The 21,081-nt window shown below is 44.5% G+C and overlaps 1 protein-coding gene across 5 annotated transcripts in view; it reads left to right on the top strand.

The window, feature by feature from the left end:
* The window catches only part of SHC3 (SHC adaptor protein 3), a 150,356-nt gene that overhangs the window by 77,690 nt on the left and 51,585 nt on the right, over positions 1 to 21,081 (top strand). For all 5 annotated transcript variants that reach the window (XM_060301206.1, XM_060301207.1, XM_060301208.1 and 2 more), the window contains 4 exons: positions 2,962 to 3,025; positions 5,287 to 5,406; positions 8,952 to 9,005; positions 14,179 to 14,230. In XM_060301206.1, coding sequence (XP_060157189.1) covers positions 2,962 to 3,025; positions 5,287 to 5,406; positions 8,952 to 9,005; positions 14,179 to 14,230 — 290 coding nt within the window. The remainder of the gene's footprint in view (positions 1 to 2,961; positions 3,026 to 5,286; positions 5,407 to 8,951; positions 9,006 to 14,178; positions 14,231 to 21,081) is intronic.

The following is a 21,081-nucleotide window of genomic DNA, read 5'->3' as shown; positions in this document are numbered from 1 at the left end:
CTTGTATCTGCTTCTTCTTAATTGCCTTCAGCTCAACATGATCCTTATACCAGAGAGACATATTTGGGGGTGGCATGTACTACTTATCCACACGTTCTACATACCTCTCCTTCTTGTTTCTTCATGAAATTGATTGCAATTTACCATTATATGTGTTCGTTTGTTGCACCCCCCCACACACTAGAATAGGAGTGAATGAGTGTAGAAGTAACCCAGATGTCCTATTTTTTTTTTTTTTTTTAGTCTGTAAAATACGAATGTGTGTGTGTGTGTATGTGTGTTTGGGGAGGCTGGGTGGGTAGCAATGAGATGGGTGAGTAGGGAGTAAGATGGTGCAGCGTGATTTCAAAGGATCCAGTACTACATTCTAATGAAAAAGCTATTAAAATATCAAAGGTACTGGCTCTAATGATGAGAATTTTAGACAAAAGGGGAAGATGGTGCACTCATGAGAAAGTAAGGGTTAGCATTTGGGGCTGGCTTCAGTTACTTTCAGATGACTCTGGAGGTGCCAAATATTCCATTTTCATATTAACTGAACTCCAAGGTCATGGGTTGGCTTACCAAAATGGGGTCTTACTGGAAAGAATGTTAGGAAGCACCCTCCATTACTAAAAACAGGGCAAAGTCACTACCTGAGGCTCAAACTGGGATTAAATGGATTTACACAAAGCTAAATAATTATTGCTAAAAGAACCAATTAAAATAGCACTACTCACCAAAAGGCACTCTGCTAGGCAATAAGGAGAGACGGTAAGAATGGTTATATTTAAATTAGACTTTGGAGTTCAAGTTACTAATTTCAGTCATCTAACTATTGCAATTACTAATAGTTATGTTACATTTCTATTTCAAACAGAAATAGATACCATCAACCTGGTTGAAGTGAGAATTCACACACACACAATTTATATGAGCATCAGAAACAAATTTTTGCCAGTGATGAAAGGACAGCATTCTTCTGAAAAGCAGCTTGGTTTGCAAATCTCTTTGGGAATTCTAAAGGTTGGCTGACGGGGGGATCCCTAGGACTTTCTTGAGTCCATGAGCTCTGATAAATTTCTGGAACGTCTTACATTTGCAAAATTTAAGGCCAAAATATTGAGTCTCTGAATGTTCTCTGAGATGCTTGCTTGCCTCTCTGTGGGAGGATTTGTTTGATAGACCATGTTTATTATTTGCAACATTTTCTCCACAATCCCACTCTTAATGCTCACTGGTTGTTTCCACCTCCGTCTCCCAAAGTGGCACATAAGCAGCAAGGCCTTCTGCCCAAGCTTCATAGCCTGACTAGATTAGACGTTTGATGATGTGTAACCTATATAATATATTAGACATTTGACATTTCCTTTTTGAAAACTGTCATCCAAGACTGATTTTTTTCTCTTATCCTCTACGTCAGTGGATGGGAAAAGAAATACGATGCTTACTAGGGGTATTTAAGGAATGACTTACTGGAAACTTTCCACCAAATAATGTCTTTCCAGCCTATTGGGACTATCAGGGACTGAGCTGCTTTGCTCAGCTAAATGTATCATTTAATATAATAAGTACAGTGCAGACACACATCAAGCTTTAAAAATTAAACAGATAAAATATAGATACTTTTTATACATGTTTCTCTAGAGAAACAACTTGACTCTCTTCAATAAGGAATTTACCTTTAGAAAATACTTTGGATGATTATTTTGATAGAACCACTTTTAGAATATTATTATAAAATAAATGACTAAGGATAAACATCAAAAAAACACTTGTTTCTTTCAAACAAACTTTTTCTGAGTCATGGTGATTCATAATCTATAGTTTTTATGGCATCTGAACTTTTAAAATAGTATTTCTTTCTTCTCTCTGTACAATGAATTGAATGGCAAATGTGAAGCTTATCTTAATAGTCTCTCACCTAATTTGACAAGGTCATATTTCCCTTAAAAGCATCGCATTATGACAGTAATTATGTTTCTAGATGATAGAAAATAATTTCAAGAAGTATTCAGCTGAGAAAGTTTGTGGAATGTTTCTAAGGACCTATTATCTTCTCTATCATTCAGTGTTTCTCCATATTCCTATTTTTTTTTTTCTGTGTTCTTTTACTATTTTGTCCTTCCCCATGTGGGAGTTGAGAAGTTCACCCAGCTCCTTTCTGGGCTCCTGACTTTGGAGCTGCCTTTGGCATATCACCCATTATTTCTCACTGAGGCCGAGTCACAAAGTTGAGCTATGCTTGCTTTCAAGCACCTGCCCAAGCCACGTCCCCACCAGCCTCCAGCTTCTGGACTGTAGCAGTCTCTGTCTAGTCTTCCCTTTTCACCCTCCCACTGCTCCCGTGCCCTCCTGCGCCGGGCAGACCTGTGGGTCAGACCCTCTGCAGCTGGTCCTTCTGTCAGCCCCCCTTGGTACCTAGGATGCTCCTTGCCTCCTTCCTCAAGACAGTGCCCAGCACATTGTAGATGCTTTAGAAATGCCTATGCAGAGCCTCATTTCTGGCTCATTTGTGTACCCCTGGAGTTCCTGTCCTCCTTCAAAATCCTCTTGATTTTATGATATTTAGTAACTGCACAAGCTGGAATAAAACTCAGAGGACCAAATTTCTTTTAATTACATTCTGACTCACTTCAGAAAGATCTTAATCAATAGCAATGCTTGATTAGGTTTGGGCCTTGTGCCATGACCATGGCCATGGAGAGGACATCCAGAAGAGTACACTTCAGCACTTCAGGGTACTGATTTTCTAAAATATAATCTTAACCAAACATTAAAAACAGAAAAAAGAAAGTGTGGCATCGATTCATATCCCACCCTTAAGATACAACCACAGCAACAGAAAGAATTAGGATACTGCCAGCCAGAGGCTCTAAGATGTGGTTTGCTTAGTTTTGTTTTTCGCACGTGTAGAACGTCTGGGTTATGTAATCCTGAAGGATGGGATAAAATGGATCTCTCTCTTCCTGTTCTCTTAAGGGAAGCCATCAGCCGGGTTTGCGAAGCCGTCCCTGGCGCCAAGGGAGCCTTCAGGAAAAGAAAGGTACTGTTCTCTCGGCTCCGTGCCTACCTGTGTCTCTTTTACTTCTTCTCTCTTCTGTCACCACTTAGCATCTTTAATCACACACAATTGTTCCGTTTCTCTTTTCCATGTCCCGGCTCTTGTCACTTTTTTTTTTTTTTTTTTTTTGCTGGGCAAAGGGGAGCCAAGAGACATCTGTTGATTTAAAGGGCATAACTCACAGTGACTCTTGTCACTTTTAAAAACAAAAAGAGCTTATATTCCCTCTTTGCCATGTGGTTGACGAGGACATTTAGCTCTCAAGGCTAACTGATAGGGTTGTCAAAATAAACACCCCAGATCTACACTGAAAGACATGTAAACCAGGGCCAGGCATTCTTCTCAGCCTTTATGTACATTAGTTCATTTCATTAGAACGACTCTGTGGTTGATGCCCTCAGTGGTGTGCTGGTAATAGTTTAACAACAGGCTCTTGGGGCTGGAGGTGGAGACTGAGAAGCACTAAATTTGCTGTGTTTGCCAGTTTCTGTGGCATAAACGCTTCCACAATGGCCGATTTCAAGCTCTAACCTGACATCTCTAAAGTGGAGTTGGGAAGAGATGTGCGGTCGGTCACCCTTACACAGTGTCCCCACTACATGTAGTGGACAAGGACATTGTCCACACTAAATAACCTGAACAGCATAGGTAATAGCTAATGTGGAAACAATTAGGAAGTGATGAGTTTTGAGTATTTATTGTTTGTTTTTTTAAAAATGTAATTGATTTAATTGTAAGTTTACATAAATTAATTTTTAATAGCAGCTCTTTTTAATGGCCAGCTCATAAAATTCCTAAAAATTTAATAATTGTCTCTCATTAGCTGGAACAAGACAGCTCTAGAACACCATTGAATATCCCCATTTTACAGATGTTAAAAACTGAGGCACAGGTATAAGAACCCACAATGCGAGAAGCTGGTGGAGCTGAGCTCAAGCTCAGGCCACCTGGCTCCACGGGCTGCACGTTCAACCCCTGGACTCGACCTTTTCATCCTGGAGGTGGTTGGACCAGAAGGAAAAAACTGGATTAAGACAAGCTCAGAAAAACTCTTTTCTTAAGTGTGTAGTGAATACATAATTAAATATCCACCATCCAGACTTTTTTATGCCTGGACTGAATGGTGGCGAGCGCATCCCTGTGAGTATCTCCGAGTCTGTCCTGAGGCTGAGGCTCTGGGGCAGGTTGTGTGATTGCCTCTGCCGCTCCCAGGGCTGAGGGTCAGCTCTGTCTTTGTAGACCGGAGACATTTGTGAGCCCTCAGAGCAACTGGGTTTCAGGCAGAGAACTTTGGATGAAGACTCATCTAGATGTGCCAGGCTGTGTTCCAGTCAGCCCACAGGGGACATAGAAGCCAGACAAGGCTCCAGAATCTTGAATACAGGAACTAGGAGGGCATCTGAGAACTGAGATAAGGAACCTCGTCTTTCACAGCCACTTGGTACCCGACCAGCAAGTCTCGGGGTTCCCTCTCAGGCCTCTTGGTGAAAGTGGTGGAAACAATGTCGATTTCTGGGCTTCACCCCTGGTATGCTAAATCAGAATCTCTGGGGTGGGGCCCAGGCATCTCTATTTTTAAATAGCTCTGGTAGGGGATTCAAAAGCGATGCCTGCTTGGTTAAGAACTAGTCTTAATTGGCATCTCAAAAGAGGGCATGTTCTACTCTGAAAAGGAAGGAATGGACAGCTAGTGGGTCCCTGTGCCAAGGACAGTTCTGAAGGGCTGGTTGATGCACCAGTTAGAGCAGAACTGGGTCTGTCCATCCTTGTGCTGGCTCCAGACCCCTGAGTTTTAACTGGACCATTTAGTTGCTCATCAGCCCCATGAGCTGCTCCATTTCAGTCTGGTCCTGAGTAGTTTGATTCCTGGTAGGATGAAACTGGTTTCTGAGGCTGCAAAGCTTCAGGCCCTGGCCTGTGGCGCCTTCCTGGGACTTATGAGTGACCCCATGAGACACACCCCAACAGGAGCTGCCTGGTGTACTGACACCTCTGACCTTCCAGCAGAGTCGTCATCTCAGTGTGTGTATATTAGGTGCTTTACAGTTTGCCTATTGCGTATTCTAGAGTTTGTATGTTAGTGTCAGATCCCACACTCCCAGCTCATTCCTGGAATGTTGCCTTCACGTGCCCGATGAGAGGGGACGGTGGAGGTTGAAGGTGTGGAAGATAACAGCGTAGAGGCCTTGACAGTGTGGCCTCCTGTGAACGGAAAGCTAAAATAATGCTGCTTGATTTCACAGCCTCCGAGCAAAATGTTGTCCAGCATCCTGGGCAAGAGCAACCTCCAGTTTGCGGGGATGAGCATCTCCCTGACCATATCCACCGCCAGCCTGAACCTGCGGACCCCAGACTCGAAACAGGTCTGTAGGTGCTCAGACCCTGCCCTGCCCATAGCCCCCAAACCATGGCTGTTGCACAAGGCTTCCCATTTCTAGCTTTACTGGGTCCCTGCGGAGCACATTTGTGTAAAATCTTCACCAGTCCACAAACTCTGGCCACTTCCAAAGGTCGCTGACAGAATGATAGATGGAATTGGGTCTCTTGAATTCTGCTATAAATTACCTTTTTTTTTGAGGATAATGCATGAACTCATCAGTTTACTTATAGTGTAAAAAGAGGTGTGTGTATGCCCAGAGGTCTCCTCTCAATGTCCTTGACCTATTTTGCTTTCTTTAATATTGTATTTTGTTGGTTCTACCGTCCACATTTTATTTTCAGATTTATCATCTTTGAGATGGTGGCATGTCATGGTTTAATTGGCAGTATTTTTTTACTTCTTCGTGGGTTGTTATTTTGGAGCCTCTCTTAGTTGACAGTGTCATAGGTTGGTGCAGTATGGCACATCTGTGGCATGTCCAGTGCGGACGGGGCCCTTACTGACTGAGGTGGGGACGACGATGCTTACTGAGGAAAACCCTGTTAAGATAGTTGGGTTTTTCTTCAGTGTCTATATCTTAAGTTTCTCTGATTGTTAGTTCCTTTAGCTGGGAAAGTGGGTGTATGAGTAGCTGTCCTGAAACCAGCAGGGGAGTTCTAAAGGCCAAAGGAGGCAAAGGAGGTGAAAATGCTCATAAACCATAAAGGTGGGAGGTGGAGCGAAGCCATCCTTCAATTGCTCTGCCCAGTCTGGGCCTCTGCTGCTGGCAGTGTGAGCTGGGATTTGGATGTGCCTACACGGAGAGGGATGGGCAATCCACAGACCTCTGAATGACACACTTCCTGACTCTGGCAGTGTGTTACCAGGGATGCCTAGGGGTACCTTCATGTTGCTATACATATTCATATTTATTGATTCCATATTCCCCAGGTAAGCAAGCAGCATCCCCAGCTTCATTTAGGATGAATGGGACACCACCGCACCCCTGTCCCAACCCAAGATGTTGAAATAAATTCTATATCTAGCATAGAAATGAGAGGCAACACCTGGGCTGTGTTTTGACATAGTGGATGCCACTTCTCACTCCATTCCTTTGTCCTCACTCAACTGGTGGATAATCCCCTGTCTTTTCTCATCGGCCCTTCCGAGGGATGGGTAACCAGTCGTTAGGTGGCAGATTAAGAACGTGCAAGAGGCTCAGCGTTTCTCTGGAGCTGCCTCCTGCTGAGCACCGTGGTGGCTCACGGTGCGCCTTGCTTGGCGCTGCCCTCACACGCTCACTTCCATTCTTTTTGTTTTTAACTGAAGTATAGTTGATTTACAATGTTGTGTTAATTCTGCTGTACAGCCAAGTGATTCCATTATACATTTATATACATTCTTTTGAAAATCCTTTTCTGTTATGGTTTATCACAGGATATTGAATCCAGCTCCCTGTGCTATGCAGTAGGACTTCTTGTTTATATATTCTATATATAATGGTTTGCATTTGCTAACCCCAAACTCCAGTCCTTCCCTCCGCCCCCTCTGCCTGGGCAACCACAAGTCTGTTCTCTTTCATTCTTATTCATGTGGCTTCTATACCTTTTGTTTGTAGGAATCCTCAGACCACAGTCCTCAATTCTGTGAGATCTTATCTCCTAATTCTCCCTTCTACCTCAAAAAATAAAAAAAGGGAGAGAGAGGCAGACTCTCAGAGCAGAAACGATGAGGTCACCATGGTTGGTCATCCCATCCTCGGGTTGGGGGCTGGTTGGGCGTATCCAGGTCTCATTGTCCCGCCCTTGTTTATGTGGATGTGGGAGGGAGTGTGGGGCTGGGGGGATGCCTGGGGAATGGCAGCTCGGGTGACATGAGCACAGTCTGAGGAAGGTTTGGCAGGACCCAGAGCTCACATCCCTCTGCCTCTCCCGAGTTAAGGGCCAGGCTGTAGCAAATACAAGGAGCCCGAGTGGGCAGACCCTTCGCAAACCAGAGAGCCAGCAGAAAGGCAAAGCTAGCTCTCCTTTTCAGAGCTCTCAAGGAGAAGCAGCAAGATGAAACACCCTCAGAGCAAAACACATCCTTTAGTTAATTAGCTCTAATTTTCTTACTCTCCTTTTCAATGTCTATCTTACCCAAAGGGACAACATACAATCACGCAGTAACGGTCACATTGGCCAAATATGATTTCCATTTTTTTCTTAAATCTGTGTGTTCACTTTGATTTCTAAACCCCAGTTTTAGAGCTGCTTTAGAATCAAAAATTAAATAAACAAAAAATTCAATAAGCAAAAAATGAACAACTTTAGAAGTCATAGTTTGTCATCATCTGGGGACTGCTATGTCCTCATTGCTCTCTTGGGAGCCCTCTGCCCCTGGACTAGAGGCAGAATTCAGAAAGCTGCAAAGGGCAGCTATTAGTCTGATCCAGCTGGGTTTGGGTACAGGCTACAGAGCTGGACTCGTTGTTTTTATTCATCGATATACTCAGGCTTTTCTAGATCCTGAGTAGTTTTGCAAGTGCCAACAAGTGAAGTAGGCATTTAAAAATATCTAATTTTATCTTGTAATTCAGTTATAGTTTTGCTTTGAGTTTTACTGGAGCATGGTTGGAAAAATCCCTTGGATGGTAGGATTACAGCTCTGTAAATTCTGCCTGCCTGCCGGCGAGGACCTGAGGGGGCTGTGCAGAAAGAAACCTGGTTATGCTGGGATGGAGACGAGAGTGCTGTTCCCACCCCCGGAAATTTACTTCAATGTCACTATGTTGTCTTTAAAAAGATAAAAATAGCATGGAAGACTTATGTAGCCTTTTAAATTTAGGGCAGCTCCTAATTTACTCAGTGTCTACTAAATCCCACCGTATGCTGCAGTTTATAAAGCTAATGGAAATTTCCCAATTTAAAATTAACTTGGAACATCCTCGGTGGTTTTTAAATTGATAAATTACAAGAGTGCCTGAGAGGACACCAATTTTGATCTTGGATGCCGGCTTTCTAATTCATGTGCTCATGATACAAATGGGATGAAGTAGGAGACAGCCACACTTCCCTCCACTCCAGCTATGGGGTCTGTACCAAAGACCCCATGTGTCTTTGGAAACAGAAACTGCACAGTTGACATGTTTTGGTGTGTGGTTGAGACGTTTTCCTTCTCAAAGAGTCATGGTTGTTAAGATCCCCTGTGTTCGGTCACAGCTCTGCCTTTAACTAGCTGTAGAGCTTTGAGCCAGCTGATTAGCCCCTCTGGGCCTTAGGCTCTTCATCTGTAAAATGAGATTGCAATAGTTCCTACCTCATAGGGCTGCTGTGAGACTTAAATGAGATAATTCTGGCAAAGCAGCTAGATGAGCGTCTGACGTTGTGAAAGTTCATTCAGGGTTATCTATTGTTATTACTTTTATAATTGTTATTTTCATTGGGTATGAATTTTACCAATTATCAGGAATCCTTGTGGATTTGTATTTCCTGCCAACAAACAGTAAGTTTTCCAAGACATGGGAAAGGTAATAACGGCACATCTCTTTTCTTGTTTTGGACCTGGCAGATTATAGCGAATCATCACATGCAGTCCATCTCCTTTGCCTCTGGTGGAGACCCGGTAAGTGCCCGTGGAGTTGTTTCCTCTTGCTCTTGTCAGAATTGCTGCAAAGGGGCCCTGCTTCAGAAGCATGCCTCTTAGGACCCTATAAAGAAAGTTAGCTGTGATACCAACTATTTCCACTTCCCTTTCATAAGCTCTTCCTGACTCTCATTTTTTTTTAGGGGTAACCCATGACAAGGACCTACCATTAAATTTCATTTCATTAGTAAAAAGCTGTCAAAAATCCCTGAAGCACTGGCTTTCTTAAGTTGCTGGTTTCTCAAGTTGCTGGAGTGCACTCGTGACTCTGCTAATCTTGCTTTGTTCCTGTTTTTCTACTGGCTCTCCCTTGGAGTCTTCCATTTTTGGATTTTAAGTCTATTCAAAGGCTGTGAATTTACTTAGTCTGGTTTATTCATAAATATTTGAAATTGGTATTTTTCTCTCCAAATTTAACACTGTAGTCTTTTAATGCTTTGTTTTGCCAACAGGGAAGGAGTTTCAGAGATAGAGAGAGAAAAAGAGAGAGGATAGAGAATACGAGAATGTTCTAGTTTTCATTGCTTCTTTTATTAAGAAGGTGGAACAACAAGGGAATTTGCTCCCCACATTCGGTCAGGAATTCTACGATACAATGCCAGCATTCAGTTTCAGTGTCAGGAAAGGCAGGACTCAGAAAACCACTTCCTCCTCAGGCAGGGCAGTGTTTCTGTTATCATTATTGTTGTTTGTATTATTTTGTCAAATTATCGGTAGACAACGCTCAGATTTTATGTAAGAGTTTACTGGTCCAAGATAGCCTGAGTAATTAGTGCATTATATTACTCCTTATCCCAAGGCCAGGGACCTTGTCTATTTCTAGCCCGGGAAGGGGATTTTTACCATGCCCTGTGTTTAACTCATATATCTTTCCTGACATACTCCTACCTGTGTAACCTGATTGCAGAACTGCTGTTGGCACATTGAAACCCAAATCGAGGGACTGATCTCCACTGCTGGCTCCAATCTCGATGTTCCCAAAGGACAGTATAATCATGACACTGAGTGTCTCAGCCACAGGAAAGCCTGCGCCTGCCCTTCCCTCTCCCACCTGCTACAGCCTCCAGGGAGGCATCACTCCTATCTCCCTAGCACTGAGCTCCTGCTGGGGAGATGCAGGCTGCAGGGAGAGGTCCCAGGAGTCTCCCTGTCTCGGACCCTTGAGCCAAGGGCACTGGCAGGAGAGGGATTTGGCCACCCTGCAGATGGTTCTTTGCCCTTAATCCTCTGCTAAATTGTCACAGGATGACCAGAGCATTATTTAAACATCTCATTCAGTGGGTTCCACTGGCTTTGGCCCTATTTCATATTTAGGGTCTAATTTTCAGAAGTCTTCCAGGATGCTTTCCTCTTCTTTTTTCCTTCCCTTCCCTTCTTTTACTTTATTTCCAATCCTTTAATTTCTTATGATCCACTGCAAAATGAAATACCTCACTGAGATGTATGTTTAGAAATTGGAAGTGTTCCATAATCAAGCCCATCTAAGGAGCATTTCTGAAGATTATATCTAGACATATGTATACACTCATTCTCTACCTGTACTACACATATACACATATCTATACTTATATCTGTAACCAGATCTAGTTAATTTGCAGTGGCTGTCTACTTGCTTGCCTAATGTGATGCTTAGAGCCATAGATTCTTAAATTTGGAAGGTAACCCAGTTTGAAAAATAAGAGGCAGAAACGTTGCACACCTGCATCAATATCTCCTTTCAAGAACTTGTCTCAAACCTCATCTTCATGTTGACATTGAGTGGAGATGCAGAGATCTAGAAAACGGAAAGCCAAATACATTGTCCTGTGTTAAAATTATTTTATTCTCCACTATGCACAAAGACCTGTGAACTATTTTCAATTTTCCCTATCACCTCCTCTTAAAAAAAGGAAACATTCAGTGACCCTTAAAGTAATTCATAACTTTTAATATTTTTTTTCTGATACAGAAAATGTCATGATTCCAGGGGACAGGAAGCCTGGTTACTTTTTATTTTAACCAATTCAAAGGCACATCACATTGTGCATGAGTTCTCATTCCAAATTTATTTATAACCATTACAATTGGTATACCTTTTAAATAAAACCAACAATTCTAGGTCCTATTCCTTGTTCTGCTGCTAAGTATATATCTACTTTTTGCTTTGTGCCTCAGTTTACTGGGTGAGAAAATGGTATTTTGAAATGTCAAATAAGACAGACTGGAAAACACAGTTAATCCCTGCAATTAAAAAAGGCATACTACAGGGCTCCCCTGGTGGTGCAGTGGTTGAGAGCCTGCCTGCCGATGCAGGGGACACGGGTTCGTGCCCCGGTCCGGGAAGATCCCACATGCCACGGAGCGGCTGGGCCCGTGAGCCATGGCCGCTGAGCCTGCACGTCCGGGGCCTGTGCTCCACAATGGGAGAGGCCACAACAGTGAGAGGCCCGTGTACCGCAAAAAAAAAAAAAAAAAAAAGGCATACTACAATTATAATCTACTATTATTAGCAGTTCTAAAAGATCACCAAAAGAAAGCCAGAATAATGGTCAGGCTCAGAAAAACTTGGGGAGTGAGAACAGACATGGGTAAATACAGAACAAGCACTTGGCATCTCCATCTTTGGCACTTAGAGTGCTCACTGTGTGACTGGGTGATGTCAAGAACATTGTTTTAACAGCAATACACTCCCCCACTGTGCCGGGAATGCATCAATATTGGCATTGGAAAAGCTGTGTCCTTGGCTTGGCCATTGATCATCTGAGTGACAGGGACACATCACATCTCTTACCTAGTCTTCCTTCCCTAGCTTGAAGCCAGAGGAGCATTTCTCAGACTGGAGTAAGAATTTAAAAAGAAGAATTTCCTTGTATATGCTACTAATGTGGACTCAAATTAGTTTTGTTACACAAATATGTACAAAAATAAATTATGTATAGACTCCTTATGTTTATTCCTTTTATTAAAACTGTAAATCCCAATCAAACTTGGAAATTAAGTACAAATAAACACAGTAAAGGCAATAACATTCAAAGTAAAATTAATTTACTGTGATGAGTAAAGTTTTGTTGAAACTAAATCTCTGCTCCCAATGTGACTCTAGAACTGGCTACCATGGTGCAGAAGCCTTTGAGGTCAGCATCTCTCTACTACCACAGGCGCCAGATGACTCACTCCTTCCACTGATTTCTTCCATTCAAGTAAACACTTCAGTGGTACATCATTGTGTACAAATGTGACATTAATTTGCTTCAGGTGGGGCAAAGCCATCTGACTGTTCTTTTCTCTCTGATTCTTTAAAAACCTGGCACCCGTAATGTTGGAAACCCCACTGAAAATCTTGGCACTGAAATTGCGTGCAGAGCTTGATGGCACAGGTGTCATTCAGATGACCCCGCATATTACTGTATTAACTTTTAAGATTATCATAGAAATGAAAGCATGAAAAGAGATTCTGGTGACATCTCAAACACTGGAGAATATACCTGCCCAACCCTAGGGTTCCATGGATCTCAGACTGAGAAGCTAGTGCTCCCTAAGTCCACTTCTGACATTCACATCTCCTGAATCCAGGAAGAGTGTCTATGATTACAAGCTACAATCCTTATTTTTGCCAGTAACTTCAGATTCTGACCTGATCTTCCTTGATGAAATGGCAGGAAGTCAGGTCGACCGGTTGATGGACTCCCACTCCCTTTCCCAGGTCAGTCTGTGAATACACCAAAGGACAGAGATAGAGAGAGAGAAAGAGAGAGGATAGAGCCTGAGCAGGAAGGGGAAACAGCTTAGATAGACTACATGCTGGAGAATGACCTCAGGGTAGCAGTCCAATACGTCAAGAGCTGCCGGAAGAGCTCTCTCCCTTCTTAGTCTTAGTGGGTGTTTTTGAGTTGCAGGGCAGTGATGTTTGGAAAAGCGACTTGCACCCTGCAGTGGGTTCTCAGAAGCACTGCATCCTCCTCCCCTGCCTCCACACTCACTTTCCCTCTTCCCCTCACACATTGGAGGGTTTTCTGGAGCCCTGTGGAGAAAGAAGGGGTCGTTTCTCCTGCCCATAGAGTATCACAAAGAAGGAACTCACGACAGAGAATCTTGCAGATGCTGAAAACATTGGAAGCTAATCGATAACCTTGGAGTCCTCCAAAACCATCACATGGGGGAAATATCCACAACAACGAGGAGACCTTTACCATGCCCCCCCCCAGACTTTTTGAATGTTGAAAATGTCAACTTTGCAGGAAAGTCTTTCTTTTGCTTTCAAGAATTAAGAGAATTATTGTTTCCTCTGTTTAGAAACTAAAATTCACATGGTCACCTCGGCTCACTCCTGAGGTCATCGTTTCCTCTGCATGCCAAGTAGATGAGGCAGGCAAGGGGACTTATATTTCATGTGTAAGGGTGAGACTTCTAAATAGAGCTCATGCTTTTGAAACATCTTAAAAGAATTAAAATTACTACTTATGTCATCGTATCCATATCTCATCCACCCATGAGGGATGTTTGCAACCAGCCTTTGAACATCACTTCTAATTTTCTCAGTGTGGCCCCCAGATCAGCGGCAGCACCTGGTTGCTTGTCAGAAATGTACGTTTCGGGGCCTCACCTCAGACCTGCCGAATCGGATACCCTGGGCTGGAGCTCAGCAATCTGTGCTGTAACAAGCCCTGCCGGGGATTCTGACCCCAGCTCAGATTTGAGGATCGTTGTTGGAGACAGCTGACAGCAGTGGCTCTCAGCCTTGGTTCATAATAGAATCATCTGGGGAGCTTTTAAAAATCCTTAATGCCTGGGCCTCACATCCACACCAGTTAAATCAGATTATCTGGGAGTTGGGACTCAGGTATTAGTGTGTTTATAGCTCCTCAGTGATCCGACATGCTGAGAATGGATGCCCTTCACACCCTTGCTGCTCAAAGTGTGGGTGTGGCGAAGCTGCATCAGTGTCTTGTGAGAGCTGTCTGCAGATGCAGAACCTCGGGCCCAGCTCCTGGCCTGTGGAGTCAGAATCTGCATTTCACAAGATCCCCGGTGATTCCTGCCCACTGTACAGTCTGAGAAATGCTGGGCTGTCATCAGGGCTACTCTTGATTACTGATCTGCTGTATGCATGATGTGTCTGCTGTCCTGTCTTCACCTGTGATTAGTGATGTGACATCTCATTTTTCTTTCACAGGATACAACAGACTATGTTGCGTACGTAGCTAAGGACCCTGTTAATCGCAGAGGTAAGCAATGTGTGACTTTCGTCATCTCTCACTCATGAGCAGCCAGGCTTAACAATGGATACCAGATGGTCCTCATGATCTCAGCCCTCTTCATCCAAACTAAGTGTCATATCGTACTGTTAGCGATAATTGAGGTTTGCAGGCAGTGAAGCGTGGCGGCACACCTGGCTGGGTTAGGAGATGCTGGATATCTGAGAGCTTTAAACACACTTGTATCCAGATGGCTAGAGCTTGGTACACCTGACCTGCGGATGGCAGCTCCCACTCATACTCTGAAGGTGCCCTCAGTTACACCTGAAGACTTTGCAAACCGCTGGCCTCCTGCCCAGCTACAGCTCCTTGTGCGTCCACTGCCAACTAAGTCTCCCCGAGAAGCCTCATGCTGCTCTGCATGGCCCTGGAAGCCAGTGTCCAAGCTCAGGTGCTGCCCACTTACACCCCACAAAGGTGCTAGGGCCTCAAACACAGGCTGGGTAGGGGATTTGAAACATCCAAGTACTTCCCATCTACATGGAACGTTTATTCCTAGACCCTCCCTACATACCCACCACCCCATTTCTTTCATCATTTACAAAACCAAAGGGTCCCCCCCTCCAATGTTAATAAGCTTGGACAGGTGAGCTGATTAGGGGGCACTACCCTTGAATCCCAGAAAGCCACCAGGTGCTGCACAACTCCAATTTAGAACTCACTGATGGAGGTCACCTGTGGGGTTTGTAACACTACAAATGGCACTTCCCTCTATCACCCATTGCTTCCCCTCCTCCTCCCACCCTCTACCCCAGGTACCCATTGTTAAGATTTCCTAGCTGGCTTTGCAGAAGTTTTATATCTGTCCATATACATATATATACTCTTCTACTTTTTTTTTTTGTTTGTTTGTTTTTTTGCGGTACGCAGGCCTCTCACTGTTGTGGCCTCTCCCGCTGCGGAGCACAGGCTCCGGACACGCAGGCTCAGCGGCCATGGCTCACAGGCCCAGCCGCTCCGCGGCATGTGGGATCCTTCCAGACCAGGGCACGAACCCATGTCCCCTGTATCGGCAGGCGGACCCTCAACCACTGCGCCACCAGGGAAGCCCTACTCTTCTTTTAAAATTTCACCACAGATGAGATTTTAGCATTCTGTTTTCCCACCAGCCTTGAGGGAGGGGGAGGTGGCAGGCTGCACTCATCCCAGAGTTAACACTTGTTGAAGTTCTTCCTTTATTTTTGTTTGTTCTAAGTTAACTTCAAGTAGTCCTAGACTTTTTTTTTTACACCCTTAATGGCTCCTAGGTCAATGGTTCTGAAAATGAACTATACTTTAGAATCACCTGGGGAGCTTTAAAAAAATCTCAATGCTCAGGCCTCAGAGAGGGGTACCCAGGCAACTGTACTTTTTAAAAGCTCTCCAGATGATTCCCATGTACAGCCAGGACTGAGAAATCAGGCTCTAGGTCCAGACCCTGAAGGAATTTAACCCTGTGCTATTTGACTTAGGGCCATGGAAGCATACAAGCTGATACCTTGTTTCACGGCTGCAAACCAGCAGCACCTTCTGTCCACAGTACCTTTTCAAAGTCATGGAAATCAGGATCCACTCCATGTGCTCAATGGTTGATGGACCAGCTCCCTTTGGGACCTGCATGCAGTGCTGGTGTAAAGACAGACACCAGACCTCTGCGCCATTGCTGGTGCTTTGGGGGCACCAGCAGCATAGGGGTCCTTTGAGATGCTTGATAGGAGAGGATCACTCCCTCCTTCCAGTTATCTGTTGCCTGTAACAAATCTTAATGGCCTAACAGCCATCATTTTAAAATATCTTTTGATATAATGAAGTATTAAGTGTCCAGGCAGGGCTCAGTTGGCCAATTCTTCTGCTCTCTGTGGCATCAATGGGGTATTGGGTGGTCTTTGGCTGGTGGCTGGCCTGGTCTAGAGGGTCCAAGCTGACTTCACTTCCACGCCTTGGACCTTGCTAGGGAGGACAAGAAGCCAAAGCCAGAAGGGTCCTTCTCCCTCTGCAAGGAGTCTCAGGGTCCCTCCAAGTGGCCCCTGAATCAGGGCAGTAGGACTTCCCACATAGCAACTCTGGGCTCAATGATGCCAAAGTGGATGCCAAAGACCAGGCACCACTTCATCTCTGTCATAGTTGACTAGTCAAAGCTGTCCCAGGCAGCTCAGATTCAGGGGAGGGGAACCAGACCTGCCCTCCGACAGGAATTTGCAGCCTTCCTTATCCATCACATCTCTGTTCCCACACGTACCCAGGCAGCCCCAGCCTCCTGGGAGGCAGTGTGGGAAGGGAGGGGAGTCATAGATCTGGCCATGAACAGTATCTCAGAGCAGGCTTTGCCTCCATCCGATATGTGTCCACCCACCGTTGCCTCCTTCGGCAAGGAACTGGGGGAGGGCTCCCCTGGCTGCTCTCTTCTCTTTCCTCCTGCCCTAGGCCAGGAAGAGAGTTTAATTGAATAAGAATGGCCTCTGCCATGCAGGAGTCAGATTAGCAAGAAATTCTGGGAGTGAATGTTCTTATTTGGACTCTTAATATCCAACTCCCCACGCAGAGGCCCCAGTTGATGTGCTGACCCCATTGTGGTTCCCTGGCTGCAGGCATAGCTACTCAAGGCAGGCAGGCATCAAGGCACATTTGGAGCCCAGAAAGTCTTCTGTCAAAATCCTGCAGAGATGGGTCAAAGTCCCTCACTGTTATCATTTGTCCTTTCCACACTGATTCCTGCTTATACATTCTGGTGTGTGTTTTTGGATAATCTAGCAGTATTTACAGTGAGAAAAAAATTATATTTTCTCTCTAGTATCAAGAACCCATGGCTTATATAATTAATCTGGTGGAAGGGCAAAGGATCTCTGACCCATGTCATTAAGCTCTATGGTAACCACCACCATCTTGAGAAGGTAGGGATTGCAAATGAGTGAAGTTTCATGAGGTTGGCACCTTATAGCTGAAAGGCAGGTCTGACAGGAGACCTGGAAGGTGACTACTGATATATGTAGGATAAAAAGCCCCCAAAATCAGGCTTTGCTGGATCCTAATATACCATTTTCTTTTCACATTGGAATCTGTATTACTACACAAGGACTCCCATTCCCTGCAATCTAATGTCTATTGGTTCGGAATGGACTGTTTGGGTCACAAAAGTACATAAAAAATAATGTCCTAATTAGACATATGGCTGCCTGCAGGTGGCATGTACTTCCTATAATTTATAACCACAATAGCATCCCTGTTCAGGCGCCTTCTGCAACTCCTGAACTTGCGTGGAAAGTCATATCCTACGGTGCTGACCTGATGGTAGAGAGGCCTGAGTGTTCAGCTGTTATAGCTTCTAACACATCCTGCTGCCCTTTCCCCAGGATTTCCTGAATAAGGGGGAAACGTGGTGATTGGACTTGAGAGGGAAGCCCCCCATGGACTACTGCCTCACATGGCTGTGCTTTCTTCTCCAGGCTTCTCTACTAGCTCACGGTCATTTCAACACTGAATTTAGGGTTCCTCTGGCCTCAGACAGTTGTAGGCTGCAGGAGGTGACTTTCCGGGAGAAACTTAGAGTATGAACTCCTTAAATAATACAGAACCTTTTCTGGCTTTTCTTTCCCCTAGGAGTAAAACCTCTTCTGTATAATAGGTGAAAGTAATGATTTATTTTTTTAAGCCAGGAGGTTAAATTCCATCTCATAACACTGTGGTGGGAGGTTAATTTTCCTGGGAGTGAATGTTTAGGTTGTTTCCCATATCTGGCTTTCGTCAACCATGGTTTTTTTGTGTGTTTTTTTTTAAATAAACAAGCCAGTCCCTGAGCTCTAAATACCCTGTGCCAAAGACTATGAATGTTCCTGCGTAGCCCAAGCTTCTGGCTGAAAGTCAGACTTGTGTAGTTACCAGCCTGCTGCACATCTCTGCTCAGAAGCCTCCTAGCCCCCTCACCTTGACAAGCCACAGAGCTAGGTCTTTCCTTCCACCACAAAGTATCTGCCTGTCTCACTCATCATGATGTGAGCTCACTCCTGCTCTATCCCCTATCTCGTTTCCTATGATCTCCCCTCACCTCCACTCCAGCTCCACTGATCTTCTGGCTCTTCCTTGAACATGGCAAGCAAGCACCTGCCTCAGGGCCTTTGCACCTGTTGAGCCCTATGCCTGCAACATTCTTAGACTAGACCTTCCCATGGCTCACCCCCTGACTTCCTTCAGGCTTCTTCTGCGATGCCACCTCCTATATGGCTTTCCCTGGTCATCCTACATGTCACCCTACAACATCATCTTCATCACCCCCTTTATTTCACATTATTGTCTTTATGGTTTTATTAGTTTCCTGTGACTGCTCTAACAAATTACTGCAAACTTTGTGGCTCAAGACAACAAAAGTTTGCTCTCTCACAATTCTGGAGGCTAAGGGTCTGAAATCAAGGTGTCAGCAGCCATGCTCCCTCCAAACGTTCCAGGGGGGAAGGCTTCCTGCTTCTTCCAGCGTCTGGTGGCTCCAGGAGTCCTTGGCTTATGGCCTCCTTGGCCTCCATCTTCACATCACCTCCTCTGTGTCTGTGTCACCTCCTCTTCTGACCCTTATAAGACACTTGTCATTGGATTTAGGGACCACCCTAATCCAGAATGATCTCATTTTGAGTCCTTAATTACATCTGCAAAGACTCTTTTTCACAGGTTCAGGGGGTCAGGATGTAGACAGGGCTTTGGCTGCTGGGGGGCACCATTCAACCCGTTCTAATGGTATATTTTTCCTTCTTTATTTTCAGTGTCCACCTTCTAGACTGTAAGGTTGGTGAGAGCAGGACACTGTTTTATTACTTGCTGTATCTGGAGATCCTGGGGCAGAGCCTGGTACAGAGTTGGTGCTCAATAAGTGTCTATTGAGTGAAGTCTGCAGTAAATATTTTGTACATTTGCCTTGTGCTCATGTGCAAGAATTTTCTTAGGGTTTATACCTCTGGGACAAATCACTGTGTTCTGGAACACCTTCAGTTTTTTAAAAATGGTTATTTCACTTTATAATTCCACAAGTGGCACAGGAGGGCTCCTTGGCTTCAGCTCTTGTTCAACACTTGGAATTTTCAGACTTTTAAATCCCTGCCAGTCTGATAGGTGCAAAATTATCTCCTCATAAAGTTTTAGTTTTCCACTCTGGGGCTAGAACAGATATTAAACAACTCTTAATTAAGAGCATGGCAGCTGAATCTTGGAGTTCTTACCTGTCTCAGATCAAAAAAGTCTGGAACAATGAGGAACATGTGGATATATGAAGTGAACAGACTAGGGTTGGCTGAAAACTATGCTTGAGTTTGGAGTCTCCATTTCTCTGGTAAGAATTCACTGGTGTTCAGTGTTCCTTTTAAGGGGTGAGAGTTATCAGCCCACTAAGAGGAAGAGACAGCAGTCATTGTTTGGTAGGATTTTTTTCTGATTAGGTAATGACTCCAGGTATCTCCGAGGTTCCCTATGTCAGTCACCAGTTGGTAGAGAACTTGGCTATGAATTTGAACTCTTGGAGAGTCCGTGAGTCTAGATAAGAGGACAGTGGGACAGTCTGAGATGGGACCCCTTCAAGGGCTGGGCTGCCTTGTGGAGGCCAGATGGCTGTGAAGTGTGAGTTGGGTTGGTGTGGGCGTGGGTGGGAGGGGCCATGACTTCTTAAAAGAGCAGCACAGATCCTGAGAGGTTTTCTGCTCATACTTGCAGAGTCGCCCCATGAAAACAATGCCCACTGAGGTGGGGTGGCCCATCCCACAGGGTGTGGAAGCAGCCACTGTGGTGGGAAACACATGCTGGAGCCTCTGTCTATAGTCACTGATCTGAGATAGAGCGGGTATTACCCCGTAGTCATATGTAAAGGGTGCAGTGAGCCAGTGACACCCTTTCTGTATGTCAGCTGCTCCTGACCACAGAAGGGGTGGGAAAGTGGGGTCTTACTTTTACAAAGCAAAAAAACCCAAAAAACAAAAAAACCCACCCCAACAATAATCTAATCAGCTAAGATAAGGAATCAACCCCTCCAGACTCAAAATGATTAAGAAAAATATTTCAAAGATGGAAGGATGAATTTCTATCCATCATCATTAGTGATGAACCTCACCCAAAATATTTATCTTGCTTTGAGATAATAAATGACAGTGTGATGCTTTCAGGGCCAACAAGACATCTTGAACTTTATTTTATCCTTATTGTATCATTTTTAACATCTTTTGAAAGATATTTTTATAATATACATACTATTATATTAACACAGGAATATATGTTCACAATTTATAAATAAGTAGATACATATTTGGGACACATGCTCAGTATAGTAAAGAGTTCTTCACAGGTAAGCATGAGAAAATCTTGACAATTTCTTATTTACAGAAGTAAAGCCTTTTTGGGTGTTTGGTGCATGTGATAGGCATTGCTAGTACTCACTGATGTCCTGACCTCACTCCTTCCAAGCTCGCAGGAGACTGTACTACCAGCCTCTCCTGGGTGGAGGAGGAGCCAGGCGACAGTTCTGTGTGAGAGCAGAATGGATGAGGCAGTTAGTGCTGGTGCAAGGCCCTGCTGTCTCTTTCTTCCCTGGCTTGGGAGGAGGCCTTGTGTTGAAATTCAGGATTGAAAGATCAAAGCAGCTTGGTTCATGGGGTCACCACCTGGAGAGTTGCCCAGAAATGAACAAGTGAGAATGGGATTGTTTTCAGCCACTAAGATGCTGGGGCTGTTTGTTGTTGTGGCGTCACTTGCCTGTGCTGACTAACGGAGCAGCCATCCCAGGCAGGGCTCAGAGAGCTAGCTCAGATGAATGGTGGCCCCCGTTGGCCTGCAGTCCATTTATCAGTCAGATGGCCAGGGCAGTCTTGAACACC

The sequence above is a fragment of the Globicephala melas genome, chromosome 6, assembly GCF_963455315.2.
Source record: "Globicephala melas chromosome 6, mGloMel1.2, whole genome shotgun sequence".
Lineage (NCBI taxonomy): Eukaryota > Metazoa > Chordata > Mammalia > Artiodactyla > Delphinidae > Globicephala > Globicephala melas.
This window is presented reverse-complemented; position numbering and strand designations above follow the sequence as displayed.